The 18497-nt window shown below is 49.1% G+C and overlaps 1 protein-coding gene across 1 annotated transcript in view; it reads right to left on the reverse strand.

Annotated features, from left to right (window-relative positions):
* The window catches only part of LOC138569472 (LHFPL tetraspan subfamily member 3 protein-like), a 111448-nt gene extending 99031 nt beyond the window's left edge, over nucleotides 1–12417 (reverse strand). Inside the window, exon 1 of the mRNA XM_069647470.1 lies at nucleotides 11789–12417. Coding sequence (XP_069503571.1) covers nucleotides 11789–12212 — 424 coding nt within the window. The 5' untranslated portion in view covers nucleotides 12213–12417. The remainder of the gene's footprint in view (nucleotides 1–11788) is intronic.
* Between the last annotated feature and the right edge of the window lie 6080 nt (nucleotides 12418–18497).

Raw genomic sequence — 18497 nt, forward strand, 5'->3', positions numbered from 1 at the left:
GGCGTCTGGAAGGCTCTGAGATCTGGAACCCGGGGTGCGTAGTTGCCCAGTGCTGAATAATGAATCTGCAATTACAGAAGGGAGGATTTGTGGTAACTGTCTCTAATGGGTGAATCTCCCACCTCCCTCTGACCGATTCCCTTCCCACTGGGTTCTTTTCTCACCTTAGTTATTTGTAGGGTGAGCTATCCGTCCTGCGTTTCTTGTGCAGGGGCACTTGGCGTTTGTTGGCGAGCTGCCCGAGTTGCTTCACTGTTGCAGTACGCGTTCCTTGGGCCCAGGCCTGCTGTCACCCCGAATCTGCTGGTAGGCAGTTAGGTTTAATTGTAAGTCTTTGTTCTATTTATGGTGGAAATTCGTTAATGTCTTTATATCCTTCTTTTCAGGTGTGAAGGTCTTGATGCTGGCGTGCCGGATGGAGAGGCATGTTTTCTAGGTAAGAGAAAGCGCGAAGCGCAGCGCGTTTATTGTCTTTTAAAGCTAACCTCTGTGTTCTTCTTCTTCTCCTCACAGGCCGCTGTTGTGCTGCGAGTGGACGAGAGCGTGATGAAAAACAGGCCCCCGGAATCCGTTAGTTTAAGTACAGCGCTGTGCGGTTATTTAATATTGAAAGCAAACATGAATATGTCTCTTTTCCTTTGCAGATGTTGCTGTGGAGCTCCGGATGGAAGCGTGGCGTAGCGCGATTGAATTCAGGTAAGACTCTGGAATTAGATGTTTTGGAAGCCCGCGTTCTAATATTGCTTTTCCATTTCTCGTTATTTCAGGTCGCAATTTTCGAACAACAGCTGTGGTAGCGGTTCACCGAAAGTCCTTAAACTAGTACTCACAGGTGAAAGATGTTTCTTCTTCTCTCGGTTTCCACATATTGCAGCCCAGTTGAGATGCTGAGTGCTGGATGGTGTTTTCTCAGGTAAAACAGAATAATCTTGTTCTTGTTCTTGCAGGATTACAGGAAGATGCTGAAGACTAGGAGCTGGACACGGTGAGCGTCACGCTGCGGGTTGCAGAATAACACGAAGCGTGTTATGCAGTTAGGGTGTGGTTTATGTAGCCCAGGTAAAGTAGTACCAGGGAAAGTAGTTCCAGGCCTGCCACACCCAAAACACTAGACCTCATGGCTTGGTTCTTAGAACAAGACTATGTGGGTGCTTCCATGTTGGAATTAAAGGCCCATGTGCATAAATGGGACTTAGTTTGAACAGCCCTTCCTTCCTACATATGAGCCTGGTGCCAAAGGCGCCAGGACTGGCTCCAGGAGTCCTTTTGTAGTGGTTTTAAGGCCCTCAGGGATCTGGTGGGAGCCTGCTTGTGGCACAACTTGTGCCCCCTCAAAGTGGTCATGACACTTACTGACCTTTTCCAACTCACAGTAAGGCCCAGTCCACTTGGCCTGCAGGGCACTGGGTTTGATAGGCCCCATAATCTACACCCAGTGGCCTGGAGAAGAGACTGTCACTGCGGCCTTCTGGTTGTGCCAGTGCTTCATCTGCTCCTGACTGGCTTTCAGATTCTTTGTCGATTGTTCCATGTACTATGCCATTCTGGACCGAAGGCCAAATACATAGACCACCACATCTTGTGACGGGGATGAGGGTTTGCTTTCCCATCCCTTCTTCACTAGACTGATGCGACCTCGTACAGGATGTCCAAACAGAAGCTCAAAGGGGCTAAACCTTACTCTGTTCTGTGGCACCACCCTGTAGGCGAACAGAAGGCATAGCAGGAGAATATCCAATTTTCTCCTCAGGTGCTCTTCCAAGTCACCTATCATGCCTTTCAGGGTCTCGTTGAACTGCTCAACAAGTTCATTGGTTTGTGGATGGAAGGAGGTAGAGAACCAGTAGGTGACTCCACACTCTTCCCACATAGCCTTCATATATGCTGATATGAAGTTTGATCCCCTGTCAGAAACGACTGCTTTGGGAATCCAACACGGCAGAATATCCCAATCAGAGCCTTCACAACCACGTGGGCTTGGATACTCTTCAGAGGGGCAGCCTCAGGGGATCTTCTGGCTTGGTCAACCACCACCAAGATATATCTGTTCTCCAAGCTGGTTTGAGGATACAAAGGACCCACAATATTCATTCCTATTCTTGCGAAAGGCCTCCCAACCACGGGTAGTGGAATTAAGGGGGCCTTTGTGGCACCACCTGACTTGCCAGAAGCTTCACAAGTGGGGCAGGACAGGACAAATTCCTTAACTTTTACACCAGACTGCCGAAAGTAAAAGTGCACAGACAGCCGGTCTGATGTCTTGGTCACTCCGAAGTGACCCGCTAAAGGAATTTGGGGGGGCCAAATCCAAAAGGAACTTTCTGTGGCATTGGGCCACCACCAACTTTCTGGTGTCCTCACCCTCAGAATCCTTTGTCTCACTGCACAGGAGTCCATACTCCCAGTACACTGTGAACAGTCCAGAAACCTCGCCCTTAGCCTGCTCCTTCCGTTTGCTTCTGCAGACCTGCCAGAGTAGGACACTCTTTCTGGGCTGTGTAGAAGTCCGTCTGATCTGGGCCCCCAGCTGATGTGAACTCACCCAGCTTGGGCAGACCCTTCAGATCTGTGCCCACTTGGTCCTCCACCTCAGGTTCCTGCGCTGCGCCAGGCAACTCTGAAGTCACGGAGTCGCCTGCTACCAAAGTAGAGTCCGCAGTGGTTACTAGCCCCTCTCCTGGAGGAGTAGGTGACTCAGTAGTCTGTGGAACTGGACTAAGGGCTACCGGCCACGCCGGTCCTTCCAACACGCCCTCTGAAAGCGCTCCAGGCCCTAAGGCTCTTAGAGCGTTCAATCTGGCGATCTCTTTGGCCCTCAATCGTGTACCCACTGCGACTATTACAGGATCAGGAAGAGCATTACCCAAAAGACATGGGACAGGGATGGAGTCTTTCACCGCTACACAGCGCTGGGTCTTTTCACCTCGCCAGCTGAACTCTACTATCGCCAAAGGGGCACTTACTCTTATCATCAAATCCACGTACCCACAAATCATCACAATTATATACTGGCCTGGCGGTACCCATTGCCGGGTGACAGCAGTGACTCTAGTTGCAGTGTCTGGGACCGCAGGAGTTTTGTGTCAATTGATGTGCACATGCTCTAGATAGAGTGGATGTAGTATGTGACATGTATTAAGTGCATAAGTATCAGGATGTAGCGGACCAGCCTCGAATCCTACACTACACCAAGGTTCCAGGAGTGTCAGTTAGAAGAGACAGGATGGGAGAGATACTGGAGAAGATGTCTATAGCTTGAGCTCTTAACTCCTTTCTATAGCTTGCCCTGTAACTACAATAAAGCTACTTTTCCTTTAATAATAACTTGACTCCAGCGTCATCTGTTGGCACCAGAGCCCAGGATACTTCAGTGGAGTATTATTGAGAATTGGGGTCTCTTCTGGAGATCCTGTACCGTTCCAACTCAGTGTAACCAATCCACATTCAGCCACTCCCTGGCCTAGTGGAAAATTCTTCTCTGAGAGGCCCACACTAATGATGGGCTCCTCCATGAGTCCAACATTCACTATGGCTTGCTTGTGTAAGCCCTTGAATGCAGGATCCCTTTTCCTATGGCCCTGCTCCTTACACACGAAACAACCTTTGGGTGGTGAGAACGCAGGTGTCCCAGTGTTAGGGGTGCCTGCGCTCTTCTTTCCGTAGTGCACGGCTTAACAAGAGTTTGGGGGTTTCCCGTTGTTCTTTTGGAGACCTGACTTTGAAGAGGATTGGGTTGGACCTTTGTCCTTCCCATTCTAGTTTACGTTTTGGTCCGCCGATTTCTCTTCCGGCGGTGTGCTCGCCTGAGACTTTTTCTGGACTCGAGAACTCACAAACCTGTCGGCACCCTTTGCAAGCTCACAAAGGTCTGTGATAGTCTTGTCCACAAGATGCTGGTGTAGGTGAACCTCACAATTTTTCAACACATGCTCACATTCAAATTGTACATCCCTTTAAATGTGTCATCTTTGTTACCAGTCACCCACCCGCTCAGATAATTCAACGACAAGTGTATGATTCAAATGTCTGCCCACTTTTCTTTCCAAGCTCTCTGAAGCACTTTAGATACTGTTCTGGGATTTTACAGAACTTCCTGAGTAGGGCTGCTTTCATGCTTTCATAAACGGGCCTTTCCTCTGGAGTTAACTGAAGAATTGCATCAGACCCTGGTGTCGGCAAGCAACTCATCAGGGCTGCACCCTACAATACCTCATCCACCTCCTGCAGTTGGAATGCCAGCTTGAGCGTTTCAAACCAGTCGAAAATATCCATCCCCACCTCAAAAGCCTGTACTAAATCTTTGGGGATGTGTCGTCGGGGCACTCAAGTTTGAGCCACTACTGCTGTTCTCACTAGAGGCAGACCCGTTGGCCTCCTTCTCCTCAAGCGCCAGCTTGCACAGCTCTATGGCGGCCCTGTCCCGCTCAATGGCGACCATGTCTCACTGTTTCTGTTTCTCTAGCGCTAGTCTCCTCTCCTCGAGCAGGAGCTTTCTAGCCGCTACCTCATTAACAGCCGGAACAAGTACTGGGTCACTCAGAGACTGTGCTGAGGCCTGGGACTTGCGTAATGCTGCACTAGCCCCTGTCCTCACTGACACTATTGAGTGTTCAGAAACCACACTTGCCACCCAGCGGGATGATTTGCGAGAAATTCTGCTCATGCGGTCGTCCTCGTCATTTACCCCCTCCATAAGGTCTTGTCCGTTCAGGTAAACAGGGCATAGCCCATCTCCTGGGTCTTCTCCCCAACCACCCTCGCTTTTACCCAAGCTTGGAGGCTGGTCAGCAACTCAGGTTTATTAATTTTAGTGCTGTGGGGAAGTCCCCTCTCTTGACATAAGACACGCAGGACATCCTTGGTCATGCCTTTTATAGTCTCCATGTCAAGTTCCATGACTATTACTATTACCTAGCAGTGAGTAAACGTTGCCTGCAAAGGTACTTCTATCGTTGGGTGCCTAAGCTGTGCGCAAGGCTCCAACTGATAGGACCGCTTACCACCAATGTGATGAATCAACTTCCAGGGCATCAGTGGTCCAGGGATCAATATCGGTTTATAAACCATCAATCAACCCCACACCTCTAGTACACCAGAAGGGATCCAAACAGATTGGAATACAAGTGAATTATAAGACCTCCTTGTCTAATTTTGTTAACGTGGATGGAACAGGCAGGCTTATCTCTGCAAGGTTGTGTATCGTTGGTTTGTTGCAACACAGCGAAAATACAATTACCCAATGATAAAAAGGAGCTGTCCAGTCAAGGATGTATAAAAATCCCTACTTTATTTTTAATAGAACAGACATTTCTAGCACACTACAAATAACGACCACCCTGTAAAGGAACACAGAGGACAGACAGTTTCACGAAGGAAAGGGATGCACTCTGGATACTGACAGGAGGGTAGTTGGTAAAGTAATCAGTATTACTGTTCAAGGTTATTCGGTCCCAGCATCAAGCGGGCAAAGGGTTGTAACTGTCTCTAGTGGCCTTCATAGAAGGACCAGGGAGCAGAAGCACCATGAACCTGGTGCTGAAGAAGTTCTTGGTGCTCGACAGCGTCGAGGCGGTTCCAAGGCACTTTGCAGCCCTTGAGACAGAGTTAGTGGCGGAAGACAGCTGTGGGTATCAGACACCGGGCAATTCGGCAAGCGAGGCTGGACGTATGTCTGCAGGCTGTCCTGCGCGGCGGCTCTGGACAATAATTGCTGTCTGTGTGCTGGTTGTCGGATCTGGAATGCTGGTTGAAGCAGCTCAGACGGCACTTGCGACTGCGTCGTGACAAGAGTCAGCGGTACAGCATGATGTGGTTCGAGGACTCGAACATGTCCTTAAAAGATGGACACTGGATGATGCATGATGCTTGTGTAGCACTCCTCCTAGTTCTTTGCAGGGTTTGTATCCTTTCAAGGTGAGGAGAGTGATTGCAGGCAACAGCATTGTCCTTTGTCCAGAGACTATCCCGCACTTCCCACCTAGGAAGCTTGCTGGCAGAACCTAGCAGGGCATGCTGTGTGCTGGCTGGGTACCGGTTCTGGAGCTGCTGGACGGGTCCTCTGAGGCTAGTATCTCCCTCTGTTTCCTGGGAGATGTTTAGGGGAAGGACCTGGCTTCCCTCTTGGAACTCCTGGCCTTCCTTCACTGGTGGAAGATGTAAGGTAGACTGTACCTTCAGCCCGGGTCCAAATGAGTCCTCCTTTTTACTCCTTTCAAAGTCATTGGATGATCTGCTAAGTGAGGGGTTCAGCCCTCTTTTAAAGCCAAATGGGCCCCATTGATTGGTGCAGGCTAAACCCACCTTAATAAACCTATCCTGGGTCCCCATCAACAATCTTCTGTTATGCATGAGGTCAGGACCAGAGTGCTCTGCAACAGGACAGACAAGGGGTGACAACATATACCTAAGTCCCACCCATCTTCCTGTCTGTTGTAGATCAAAGTGTCTCTCTGGTTAATTGAGCCCACTTGTGACTCTTGAATAAAGTGCAGGCCTCCCTTGAAGTTTATGCTGGGAACAGACTTCCTGTCTCCCCTAAATCACATCCTTCATCCCTCTGAAAGGGTTCTGCTCTGCAGGGACGCCTGTGGTCGCTGCTGGACCCAGACAGGCCACTCACTGCCTTTCATACAGAGAGGTGGGAACTAGCTTCAAGTTGACACATTGTAAACCAGAGGGTTGTTAGTCCCGCCTTCCTGTTGTCTCTTCGGCAACCAAGCCCCCTCAGCAGGCTTGCTATCTCATTAGTATGCACTGCCACCAGCCAGAGTAGACAAAAGGACTGCAGATCCATGGAGCCTTTGATATTTAAATTAGGCTGCCCATGGCTGGAGGAAGGAGTGCCTTTCCCCCTTCTTAAAATGCTTTGACGTACCCAGGGCTGGCACATTCCAACTGAATATGACAGGGGAAGACGGCGCCTGTAGGCTGACTTTTACCGGAGTACACGTGACTATGCATTTTGTGCGGGAAGCAGATGAAATGTGCGCAGAATGCCCTCGCACATTTCTCAGAGGTTGGTCTCCCATCATTCATTTTCATAATTAAAAAATCAAAAAAGCCCAAGCGAACACACTCTCCCTGTGCAGATGGTCGAATTCCTCACAATTAGCCTCTACACAGCAGAACAAAGAAGACCGGGCATCAGTTTAGCAGAAGCCCTCAATCAATGCTTAAGGAAAGCTATTAAGCTTTTTTTGTCAGAGAGAATTCAAAAAGGTTGCAATGCCCCAATGACAACACTGCCAACGGCCCACCCTTTGCCTCCACCTAACCGTACGTGCACCTATTGGCTAGCAGGCGGCCTGTGTAGGGTTGTCGGAGGGGCCACAGCCAGACACCATGTTTCTGGAAAGGCCCCTCCCCCTGGGTTTTGGGTTGGAGGAGATGCTGCTAGCAAGGTACACCATCTGTGTGACGTATTAATATATGAGTTATGTCTGTCAAAAGAGCACACAAAGTGCAAGACAAGCATTTGTTATTCCCCATGAAAGATTGTTTTCACAGAATCCAAAAAAGGTCGTTGCCAGTCAAACATTGCTCAATACTCTTGGTGTCTGGTACAGAGGTTTGGTTTGGTGACAAGTAGGTAGGGGGAGAGCCCTGCTCTGAGCTGTATGATAGAGGTGTACATTGGTTTGTGGTGTCAGCAGTCAACAGCTAGTTGATGCGTTCTTGGATTTTGTGTGGATGCCGCCCAGCCTGGTTGTTCCAACACCTCTGGCATGTTATGTGGATGTGAGGGCCCAAACACGAACAGCAAAACGTTAAAGTTCAAAAGGTAAAGGTCACACAATACACTACTCAATAGGTGGCTTGCAGAAAAACTATGCCACACCAAAATGTATTGGAACCCCAGCGGAGTGTGTGGGTAACAGCCTCACCAAGTTAGTGTGGCATAGAGGTGCTACCACGGACTAAACCCCACGGGTGAATATGGGGCAATCAGTTGTTGCTTAGTAAAAGGGTTTTCACCTGAATCAATTAAACATTACCTCCATGTACCTCTTCCTCGTTCCAGTACTTATGAGGCACCGGCCTCCGTTACAGGTACTCTTTTTCCAATATTTTTCTACTAACCCCACCCCTTCCTCCTTTTGGAGTATAAAGACCTTCTTCTCCCATGATCCCCCAGTTGTATTTCTCCAAACAACACAAGAAAGGATGTAAGTACTGTGACGAAGAAGAGTAGGACTAAGGTAATGATGATTACCGCTGAGTAATTCCTACATTACCCCGTGTCCCTTTTCAGTATTTACTTAAGAGGAATGCCAGCACGTTTACAGATGGATGAGTCCATGCAACCGAAATAACACAGACGACTTCTAAATGCACACACTCCACCACCAATGTTTTCACCAATTCACACTCCACTACCGGCCCTCAACACTCCTGTGTCAAATGTTTTGGTGCTACGGCCAGGCAGGTTCAGTCTGTATTTCTTCATAAATGTATTGGGATCAGCCCATGTCGCCCCCCTACAGTTGCCTTGTATCGCTGTACCCTGGGTCTTAGCCCAAGATGCTAACATCCCCTTCATGGATCTGACATGAATCACTGCGGCGATTGGCTGTTCTGCAGCAGTATATGCCTCATCTGTGGTCCTCTTGGTCCATCCATTGATGGTCGGAACTGAAGCTCTTCCACCAGGATTATCACTCCCCAAAGTTACAAACAGACTATCAGATCAGAGGTATGTTAAAAACACCTGTCTTATACCAGAGCTCCTGCTCCAGAGAAGCTGACTGTTCAAAGAAGTACCACGTCCTTGGATTGGTGAAATTTGAACAGTATCTTAAACAAAAACCCCGGATCACATATCAGTACCAAGGAGTCAAAAAACTATAGACATGGAGGTTTGCACAATGCCCTTATCTCCCCAATTCATTCAAACAAAAGAAAGAGATAGAGGGATAAGGAGCACTAGCGCACCCCCAAACTCAAGGGGTTAACCCTTCGCTAACAAGTAACAACACAGCTAGTGCTAATCGTGGCTGCTCACTCTGGGTGGTCCATGTTCCTAGCTATTATCCGCTATTCGGCGCAAGAGCAGGAATTACTTCAATGCAAGTTTAGTTGTAAACGTATACATATTTTATTATTCAAATATACAAAAAGATACACAAAATGTTTTAAGAACACCAAAAGTGTGCGCTCACTGCCTAATTCATAAACATTAGCAATAGATCTCTAAAAAGTAGATCACTAGGTTGTAAGCGACAACTTCAATCCTTCATTTTAAAACACTACGTGATTTTGGTTCAAAGAGGCTTGTAGAAGCGTACTGTGTTGTGTAGTATTTCACACACGGTCATACCTTGTTTCACACAACTCACTTATTCTCATGTTCACTCACTCTCAGAATCCTACATAAATTTCATTCAAAACACACACATCTATTGCCCAACATGTTTCTTTCCATACAGTGTGTAGTTATCAATGATTGTTAGGGAAATTCATCAGGGGCTTGCTTGAAGGATGGATGTAGCCTACAAAATTCACTCTAATTTCATGGTAGTTGCTTACAATAAAATCAATACATAAAAACAACTCTATATCAACACATTTCAAATTTCGATACAACTCTTCTCAATCAGAATTTGAAGTCCCTTCGCCGTTGGTTTGAAAAGGGAAAACACGGTCCACCACCCTTGTGGATAGCCGGAGTTTATCCACTAGTTAGTGTTCCACTGATACCTCGGAGAAAATCTTCTGTTTAGTCGAGGTCGGTACAGATTTAAAAAAACTAGAGCGGGAGCCGTTGATAGTTACACCATGATCGCTCTGTGTTACTAATCCATCATCGCCACTTCATGAGTTCATTAGTCTGTTCAGTCTTGCTCCTGAGACTCTCTCCCGTATTCCCAGTTCAATTTTCTTACGTGCGAAATCCACGTTCGTCAGGCTTTCCTCGCGTCTTTAGTTCGCCCGCCTCTCTCCACAGTCGAGTGTCGCGTAAGTGCGTCACGGGTCCGATTGCGTCCTAACAGCCTTACGTCTTTCCGAGGTTGTGTTATCTCCCCAAGCCTTCTAGCTGAGGTAATAATGGCCAAACATATTAAATTAATTGACTGGAATTTTCGTCAATTGATTCTAGAGGATCGGGGGTGGGGGACAGGGGGGAGGGGAGGTGAGAAAAGTGTTTTCAACACTAAAAAGAGGTTGCATACTGGCAAACCAGCTGCTACCATGGGTCTTCCTTGCTTAAAGATGTGGAGTAGTTTAAGCCGCCAAATTGTGCCCCTTTGAAGGCTGCCCTAGGGTTCCCTAAAAGCACTCATTGCTGCCCAAGGAAAGAGACGGCCAAACCAATATCAAAACCCTCCTGCAAGAACTGGAGAATTGAAGGGATTGCACATTTTAGAGCCGGTCAGCCCTTATACTCACACCAAACTGCATACCGCGACATGTTCCAATGTTTATCATAGATGCTTTGTGTAGCTGTCCTCCTAGCATCCTAGACCAACTCTCCTAGTTTTAGGGATAAGCTTTGTTTTTGCCAGGCTTGGCGCTCAACTTCCAGAATGCCGCCCCACCTGGAGATGTGTCTGTTCATCCCCTGGGATAGTAGGCTGAAAGCCTACCGCCTCCGCTTGTGAATGGTCATGTAGGAGATGGCACAGCATATCAATTCTAAAGTTGGTGGTCTCCTGCATGCAACTTACATATTCCCACCCTCGCCCCGCTCTAGCAAGGGGCCCCCCAGACATCATGTTAAAATGGGCCACCATGAGCAGTAGCACATCTTCAGCCAGCCCTGCCAGCATCTTACTATTAAGGGATCATGGGAATGGCAATCCAAAACATCTGAAGAGCCACAGTTTAGACACCTGCCCTATGCAATGAACAAAATCTTTTTGCGGGTCCTGCAAACCAGTAGTAGATTTTCTGTTTGGGCTTTAGAAGCATGAGCGAGGGAAGAGGAATGAAAGAGAGACACAGAGAGAATGTGTAGGTAGAGCCTAGGGAAGAGAGTTCCATACATATGGTGCAGGAAGGGAGACGGTAGGAGACAGGCGAGAAGGGTGGCTACAGCAAAGAGAAGGAGAGATGAGAATAAAGAGTGCAAGAGACTGCAGTGAAGAAAGAAGAGACGGTAAAGTAAAATGAGTGTCAAAAGAGAAGGCATCAGAGGGAGGACAGCTGAAGATTAAGAGAAGTGAGCAGAAGGTGAGCTGGGGAGAAGAAATGGTGCTTGGGGGAAATAGATGAGGAGAAAGAATATGGATGGCAAAGACTGGGAGGTAAAGAGGGAATGGGAATTTGGAGCAGGCCAACAAGTCATTGAGGAAAATGAAAAACTTCACTTCAACCAGGATACTTAGACCCTGCATGTGCCACCAGGACAGGGCGTGCAAAGTCTGATATTCATAAACAGTGTCATGTGATAAAGGGGTGAAATATGTAAATGGCACTATTGCATGACACATGAATGCTTCACCTGCACCTGGTGTGGGCCGACCACACTACTTTAAGCGTGTTGTTCTTGCATGCTTTCAAATTGGCAATACTGCGTGGGCACAATTATGTACACACAAAAGGGTCGTTTTAGGATTCGGTGTCCCTCTCTCCTCTCTCTAAGGACTACTACGGAGACTTCCTAGGCTGAACACTTTAGTACAACTGTTTCAAGGAGTACAACTGTTTCAAGGAAAGGGAGCAACTCCCAGAATGCATTAAACTGATGAACGACAGTCCTGCCATTGAAATATAGTGCCCCAATGGTATGGTTACTTCTGATAACCCTATGGCATGGTGCAAACAAATCACACGTGGTGCAGTCACTTACCTGCTGTCAGCTGCAGCCAGGCGCACACCTTGTACACAGTGGCCGCATTGCAGAACCAGAAGAGCGCGAAGCATCCCACGCTGGTCAGCACCAGAATGAGGGCCATGAAGATGAACACGGCCGCGGCTTTGAAGGCCGGCACTGGGGTCAGCGTGGACAGGGAACCCCGACACTCCACGGCCCATTCCATCTCCACGCACACCTGGTACAGGCCGAAGTAGCCGACGGCCTGCTGCAGCGAAGCCGGCGCCGCTCCCGCCCGCACCCTGCGGTCAGCAGTGCGGACCCAGGTGGGCTGGATCAGCACCACAATCTCCAGGATGCCGAAGCAGAGCGTGCAGACGGCCCAGAGGACACCCACGGCGCGGGCGTTGCGGATAAAATCCGTCTGGTAGAGCTTGGCCACCTCCTTGGCTTCCAGCATCTCGGTCGAAGGCCCCGGTTTAACGAAAGAGGTGAGGGAGGGGGCAGGACGCCAGGGGGTGACTGGTGTCACACGGGGCCTACCACTCTGGAGGGCACCGGCGCCGACACGCAGGAGAACTGCAGGATGTTGCCGGTGTCCCTCCACGCACGTCAGCCCTGGAACATGCCGCCCGTGTGCCCCTCACAGAGGGGGAGGGGAAGCTGCCGCAGCAGAGGTTTGCCGCACAGCGAGGCGGAAAAAAGACGCTGCGCGGCGGCTGCAGCGCTCCTTGATTTACGCGCAGAGGTAAAACGGCCTCGCACGGACCAGAGCCTCTCATCGCAGACCGCTAAAGCTGCCACAGAAAATCGTTATTCCACGATTATCGTGTGCCTCGCTACCTAAAATAGTCGGGAATGTTACTAGTTTATGTCTAAAATCAGCAGAAATTACTGTCTTCATCAACATGGGTCAGACATCTGTGCTGAGTTTACCCTCTGGCTGTAAACATGTATTTCACGGCTTACCTCGAGGCTCCAATATTTCCACATTAACGGCACTCACTTGGATTCCTCTCAAATTACAGAAAGGGGAAAGCAGCCTAACTGGCTGCACGTTAAATGGAGATGTAAAAGAGAGGCGCAATGCCTCATTTCGGAGTACGAACACAAAAAGGAAATCCTGTGTAAACTTTAACAACAAAATCATAGGCAATCAATGAAAAAATAGATCTAATGAAAAAATAGATTTTTAAAAATGTGAATCCCATTCAATGAAATTACATTTCAACATTCAGACAATGACTAACCCCCCTCACTAGCGAAAGAAGGGGGTTTAGATTCTATTAAAGACAAAGAGGCGAGTATTATGCATTACAATCTTTACTCTGAAACCACAGCAGCAAAGAAAAAACTTTTACAAACAAAAAAAGTTTAAGAACAGAAGTAAATAGAGTTCAATGTCAATACAAGGGCCGCGCATGAACACCTAATAGCATCGGCTCCCGGCAGCCGCGGCAAACATCGTGGAATAACCTGGCCCCCAGGCACGCAGTCTGCCCAGAACCGAGACGGGACCTGGCAGCACCGTCTGGGCAGCACACGCTGCTTCCTTGAGGCGAATCGAGCCTGGAAAGCATTTAACGGGCCGAAGACCGCCAACGTACTGTCGGCCGCCATATTGCCCTTCGCAAGGAGGCAAGCTGCCTACCCGCTCCCACACCACCACTGCCTGCGGCAGCACCAGCCTGAAACCGGAGAGGAGGCAGAGAGCGTGCCGCAACTGCGCGATCGACAAAGCGGAAGCAGGTATACAAGGGCACCAAACCCACGGCAGCCACGGGCGCCACCTGAGAGCCCCTCCAGACAGACCAGATACCAGCCACGGGGTCCGCGTCCGCACACGCCAGCAGCAGACTAAGGTGAGAAGCGCCACACTTGCCCCAACACACGGGCATCTCACTGTGACGGCGGCGGAGTGGCCCCCACGGAGGGTACTTACACCGAACACAGGGCAGAGCAGCCAATGCCAGGAGCACACCTCCCCTCAAGCAAGTCTACTTAGCCGGAGCCAGAGCAGCACACAAAACTATAGCACTCTGAGCCCAAAGTGAGGAGGAGCACTTCTTCTTCCACAGCACTGCTACTGGAAACAGGCCACAAGCGGGCCGATAGAAAGGCACTGCCTACGTAGGCCTCCTCCAAGGCTAGGCTGACCCTCAACACCCCGGACAACAAACCCAGCAGGGTAAACAGCCCCAGGTGCAAGTCCCACACACAATCCGCACAAAAGAACAGGTGCTGGAAGCTGCTTTCCAAGATACAACACCCTGACCTGGGATCAAAACACCCCTCGCCGCAAGATAAGCGATGTGCACCCTGCATCAGTGGGTTCCCGAGCACGACCACACCTCTGAGATACCAGCTCCTGTACAACTCGTTTTCCACCAGAACAGCTGGGGGAAGCCTCACTGGAAGCTAGGCGACCATAAAACCTGGTGGCACCTCCGCCACAGCACGGGCCGGCACCTGAAAAACAGAAGAGACACACAACCCTCAACGCTGCGTCGCACCAGGAGACTAACCGGATCCACTCGGATACAGTGCATCAGGTCAACCCTAAGGAACGACAACCCTAAGGAACGACCACTGCCACAGATAGGTCTACACGGCCAAGAACCACAAGTGAACACAGTCTACTGCCGCGGCTATCACCTTCGTACAGACACAATAGCGGACACCCTTTACTGTGTGCGCAACGTCTAACCAGACGCAACAGGCAAACCGAGAGCAAGGGATCTACCATCAAGAAATTGGAGGGAACCCCACTGACACTCCGGAACAGAGGTCGGAAGAGCAGAGACCAGACACACGCAAAATCCCCCAACTCCAACACCAACCCTCTTCAAGACGCTAACACAACCTACCTTGACCCAGCACCTCACCGAGATCACCTACTGGCGCTATGGGCAAGGATAAGGCCAGAAGACAAACCCTACAAAGTAAAATGGGCCTCTTCACAGTAGGGGCCCTTCCCCGCCTTGGGACACAAACCCTGGAGGAGGAGGAATCTAGGGATGATGCTCAAGACCCTCCTGTCTCGCTGACCGACCTAATGAAAGCAATTGGGGATTCGAGAACGTCCCTTGAACTCAAAATTGGAGGGCTATCCACAGAAGTGTCCCTCCTTCGCCAAGACCTACGCAACCTATCGTCCAGAGTCAGCGAAGCTGACCAAAGGATATCAGACCACACCGTCCGCCGACTGGAACAGCAGCTAACCGTAATCTCCAAAAAAGTTAACCAACTCGAATCTCGCGCCGAGGACAGCGAAGGAAGGGCGCAACGCAACAATCTCAGAATTCTTGGGATCCCGGAAAAAGAAGAGGGCCCCAGTGCCAAACTCTTCTTGGAGAATTGGCTGGCTCATGTCTTCGCCCCGAAAAAATTTGCCAAGTTCTTTTCCATCGAACAAGCACATAGAGTACCCACCCCTGGAGCCCCGCCAAGAACGATAATTGCACGCCTTTTAAATTTTTGAGACCAAGACGCTATTCTCCAGATGGCACGGGCCTCGGGCCCAATCACATACAACGGATACCGAGTGGGGTTCTACCGAGACTATACCAAGGAGATCCAAAAGGCCCGCCAGTCGTTCGACTCTGTCAAGAAGAAACTCCAATTTCTGTCAATCAAGTATGCTCTTTTTTTCCTGTCAATGCTCAACGTTCATCACGAGGGCACCACACACCTGTTCTACAACCCCAAAGAGGCATGGGAATGGCTCAAAACGCAAATCCTCAATGGTCCTGGAACCCGACGCTCGCCTCCTAGACCGTCTGCACAGAAACCCAAGTCCAGACAGCTCTCGCCCCTCTTAACCCCGGTGGGTTTGGAAACCAAAACGCCACAGCATCCGGTCGAAAGCACCACTGAGAACGGATGAGGCTTCTACACCACAAGGACCAACCTGCAACGCAATACTATGGGAACTCTAACTTCGCGGCCGCCACCCTCTAGGCGGTGTAATCACTACCCCAGTCCGGGATATCACAAAGAAGTTTCACAGTTAAAGGTTCAATGTTTGGGCGACAGGTGCTCCCAGTTGGGGGGGTAGGGGGAAGTACAGGGCGGGGGGAGTTTTACGGGTATAGGCAATCGGAATCACAGAACAAGAAGGCATGACACCCATTCTTCCTGGCGCAGGAACCACAAACAACCCACCTGCGGGACCCGAGATACCCGCATTATCCAGACACAAGGTACACAGTCACATGGCAACCTCTGGACGACACCCTGCAAGGGATACATCTGGGTACCCCAGGTCTACACTACGCCCCCATTGGCAGCGATGGACCCAGACATGAGACACACCAGACAAAGCTCGGGAGAGCACTACATACGACCCAAGAGGCTAACAAGACATCAGATCCTTTTTGACACCTCACAACGAGACGCACGCATTTAGAGCAAACACCGACAAGCTGACCTTATTGACCTGGAACGTCAATGGCCTAGGCTCCAGTGTGAAACGAAGACCGGTGCTTCAGTACCTCAACCGATGCTCACCAGATATCGCCCTCCTCACGGAAACACATCTGATCGGATACCGGCAATGGCTTCTTTAGAAGATCCAACTACCCGCATACCTATCAAGCTGGGTTCACAAAAGGCACCAGGGGTACAATGATACTCATCCACAAACGAGTGCCTATACAGGTCAGGAAGGTACGGACCGACCTCCGGGGCCGATTGGTGGTATTGCTTGCTGACATCTGAGGCGAAAAATTGGGTCTTGTTGCGGTCTACGCTCCCCCCACACTCACGAAGGAGCTACTTGGCGAACTGCAGAACATACTCCTAGAGGAAGACGCCGATTTATGGGCCATAGGGGGGGACAAGTTATGGATGTCATGGCCGACATGTCCCACAGAAGGGCTGGAACTCGACTTGCCCCGACGGCTCTGCACACGTTTGCCGAGACAGTGGGATTGTCGGACACTTGGCGATCACTGCAAGACAGTGAGGCTGGATTCTCATTTTTCTCCGGTGTACACAGAACATTTTCGAGAATCGCCTATGCCTTCATCCCCAGCAATATATCCCATAGGCTTGTATCCGCTGAGTTCCTGGCAAGAGGTTTTTCAGACCACTCCCCACTCCTTATAACTATGAAAAATGCTTGCCACCGCCCAGACACCACCTGACGCCTGAATACATCCCACCTGCGGCTTCCCAAAATTGCTGAAGAACTAGAGAAAAAGACTACGGAATACTTTGAAATAAACAAAGGTTCAGTGGAATGTCCGATCTCGATATGGGAAGCATATAAAACTGTCCTCCGCGGAGAAACCATCTCCACGGTATCGGCCTACTGGAAACGACATGCCCAAAAGATCATGGAAGCCGAAAAACAAGTGCTGGAGTGTGAAGAACAACTCCTGGCACAGGGTACCCAAAGCACCAAAGAAGCCCTGATAACAGCGCAAGAACCCCTCAGTAACATAGCCCTGGATAATGCACAGGCGGCCCACTCGCTAGTTCGGAGTCAAATTTACAAGAAAGTAGACAAGGCAAATAAAACCCTTGCCTGGGTGGAGAGACATGAACAACCCAAAGGGTACGTGCGAGCCATCAGATCCCCTGTGGGGGAGCTGCTAACTGCAGACTCTGACATAGTAGAAACATTTGCGGCCTACTCCGAGAAACTCTACACCCCGCCAATCGGGAACCCCACACCCGCTCCCTCTAGCTTTCTCGACCGGATTGAGGTCCCGAAACTGTCAGCACAACAAACAGATCTCCTATACACCGAAATCACTGACACCGAAATCACCAAAAACGAAATTCAAGAGGCGCTGGTACAACTCCAACCTGGAAAGACCCCGGGTCCCAACGGTTTCCCGACAGAGACCTGGAAATGCCTCGGCAACACGCTAACGGGACATATGCACCACATGTTCCTCCGCAGTAAAGAACAAGGCGCACTCCCTCCGGACCTCAGAAGAGCAAGCATAGTGGTCATATATAAAACCTGAAAGCCCCCCGGAAGAATGTGCTTCCTACCGTCCCATCTCTCTGATCAATGGAGAGGCCAAAGTCCTTGCCAGGGCACTGGCTAACAGACTGCTCAAGGTGATAGAGACACTTCTCCACCCAGATCAATGTGAATTCATGTGAAATGATGGCTTCCATTGGTACACGAGAGGCAATGTCAAGGGCACACTTTTGTCCGATATAATCGGAAGAAATTCAAATAAAATAAAAATTCACATTTTTCTGTATTAATTTCAAGGAAAGATTTCTTAGATTAAACAAAATGTAATTTTAGAACAAACTGTTCTATTTGCTTTTTAGTAAACACAATCAATAAAACATTACCATTGTAATTGTCAATCATTACATTGTATGTAACATTCCTTTTTAAAAAACAATATATGACTAATTCTGTTAAGTGTTCAACAATTTGAAAGAAAAAAGAATTTTACAAATAACTTAGAGTTTTTTCTTGCACTTAAATGACTCCAGGTTTATCTGATATCTTGATAGGATTTTTAACTCAATGTCCTGTTCAAGTTGATTCTTCCTTACAGAGACAACTCCTATGATACATTACGCATTTCAGGCTTTCTTTAGCCTTTATTCAGGTGTAGATAACAGATATTTTCTACTACCTTTAGATGAATCACTGAACATATGTTCCTGTTACTTTTTCTAATTATTTCTCAGTCAAACATTGTTAACTTGCAATTTTCTCAGCGTCAGATAATCACCAACCTTTTGATGTGTGTCTAATCAGTGACAC

This window comes from Ambystoma mexicanum, chromosome 2q (genome assembly GCF_040938575.1).
Source record: "Ambystoma mexicanum isolate Mex_15411 chromosome 2q, UKY_AmexF1_1, whole genome shotgun sequence".
Classification (NCBI taxonomy): Eukaryota; Metazoa; Chordata; class Amphibia; order Caudata; family Ambystomatidae; genus Ambystoma; species Ambystoma mexicanum.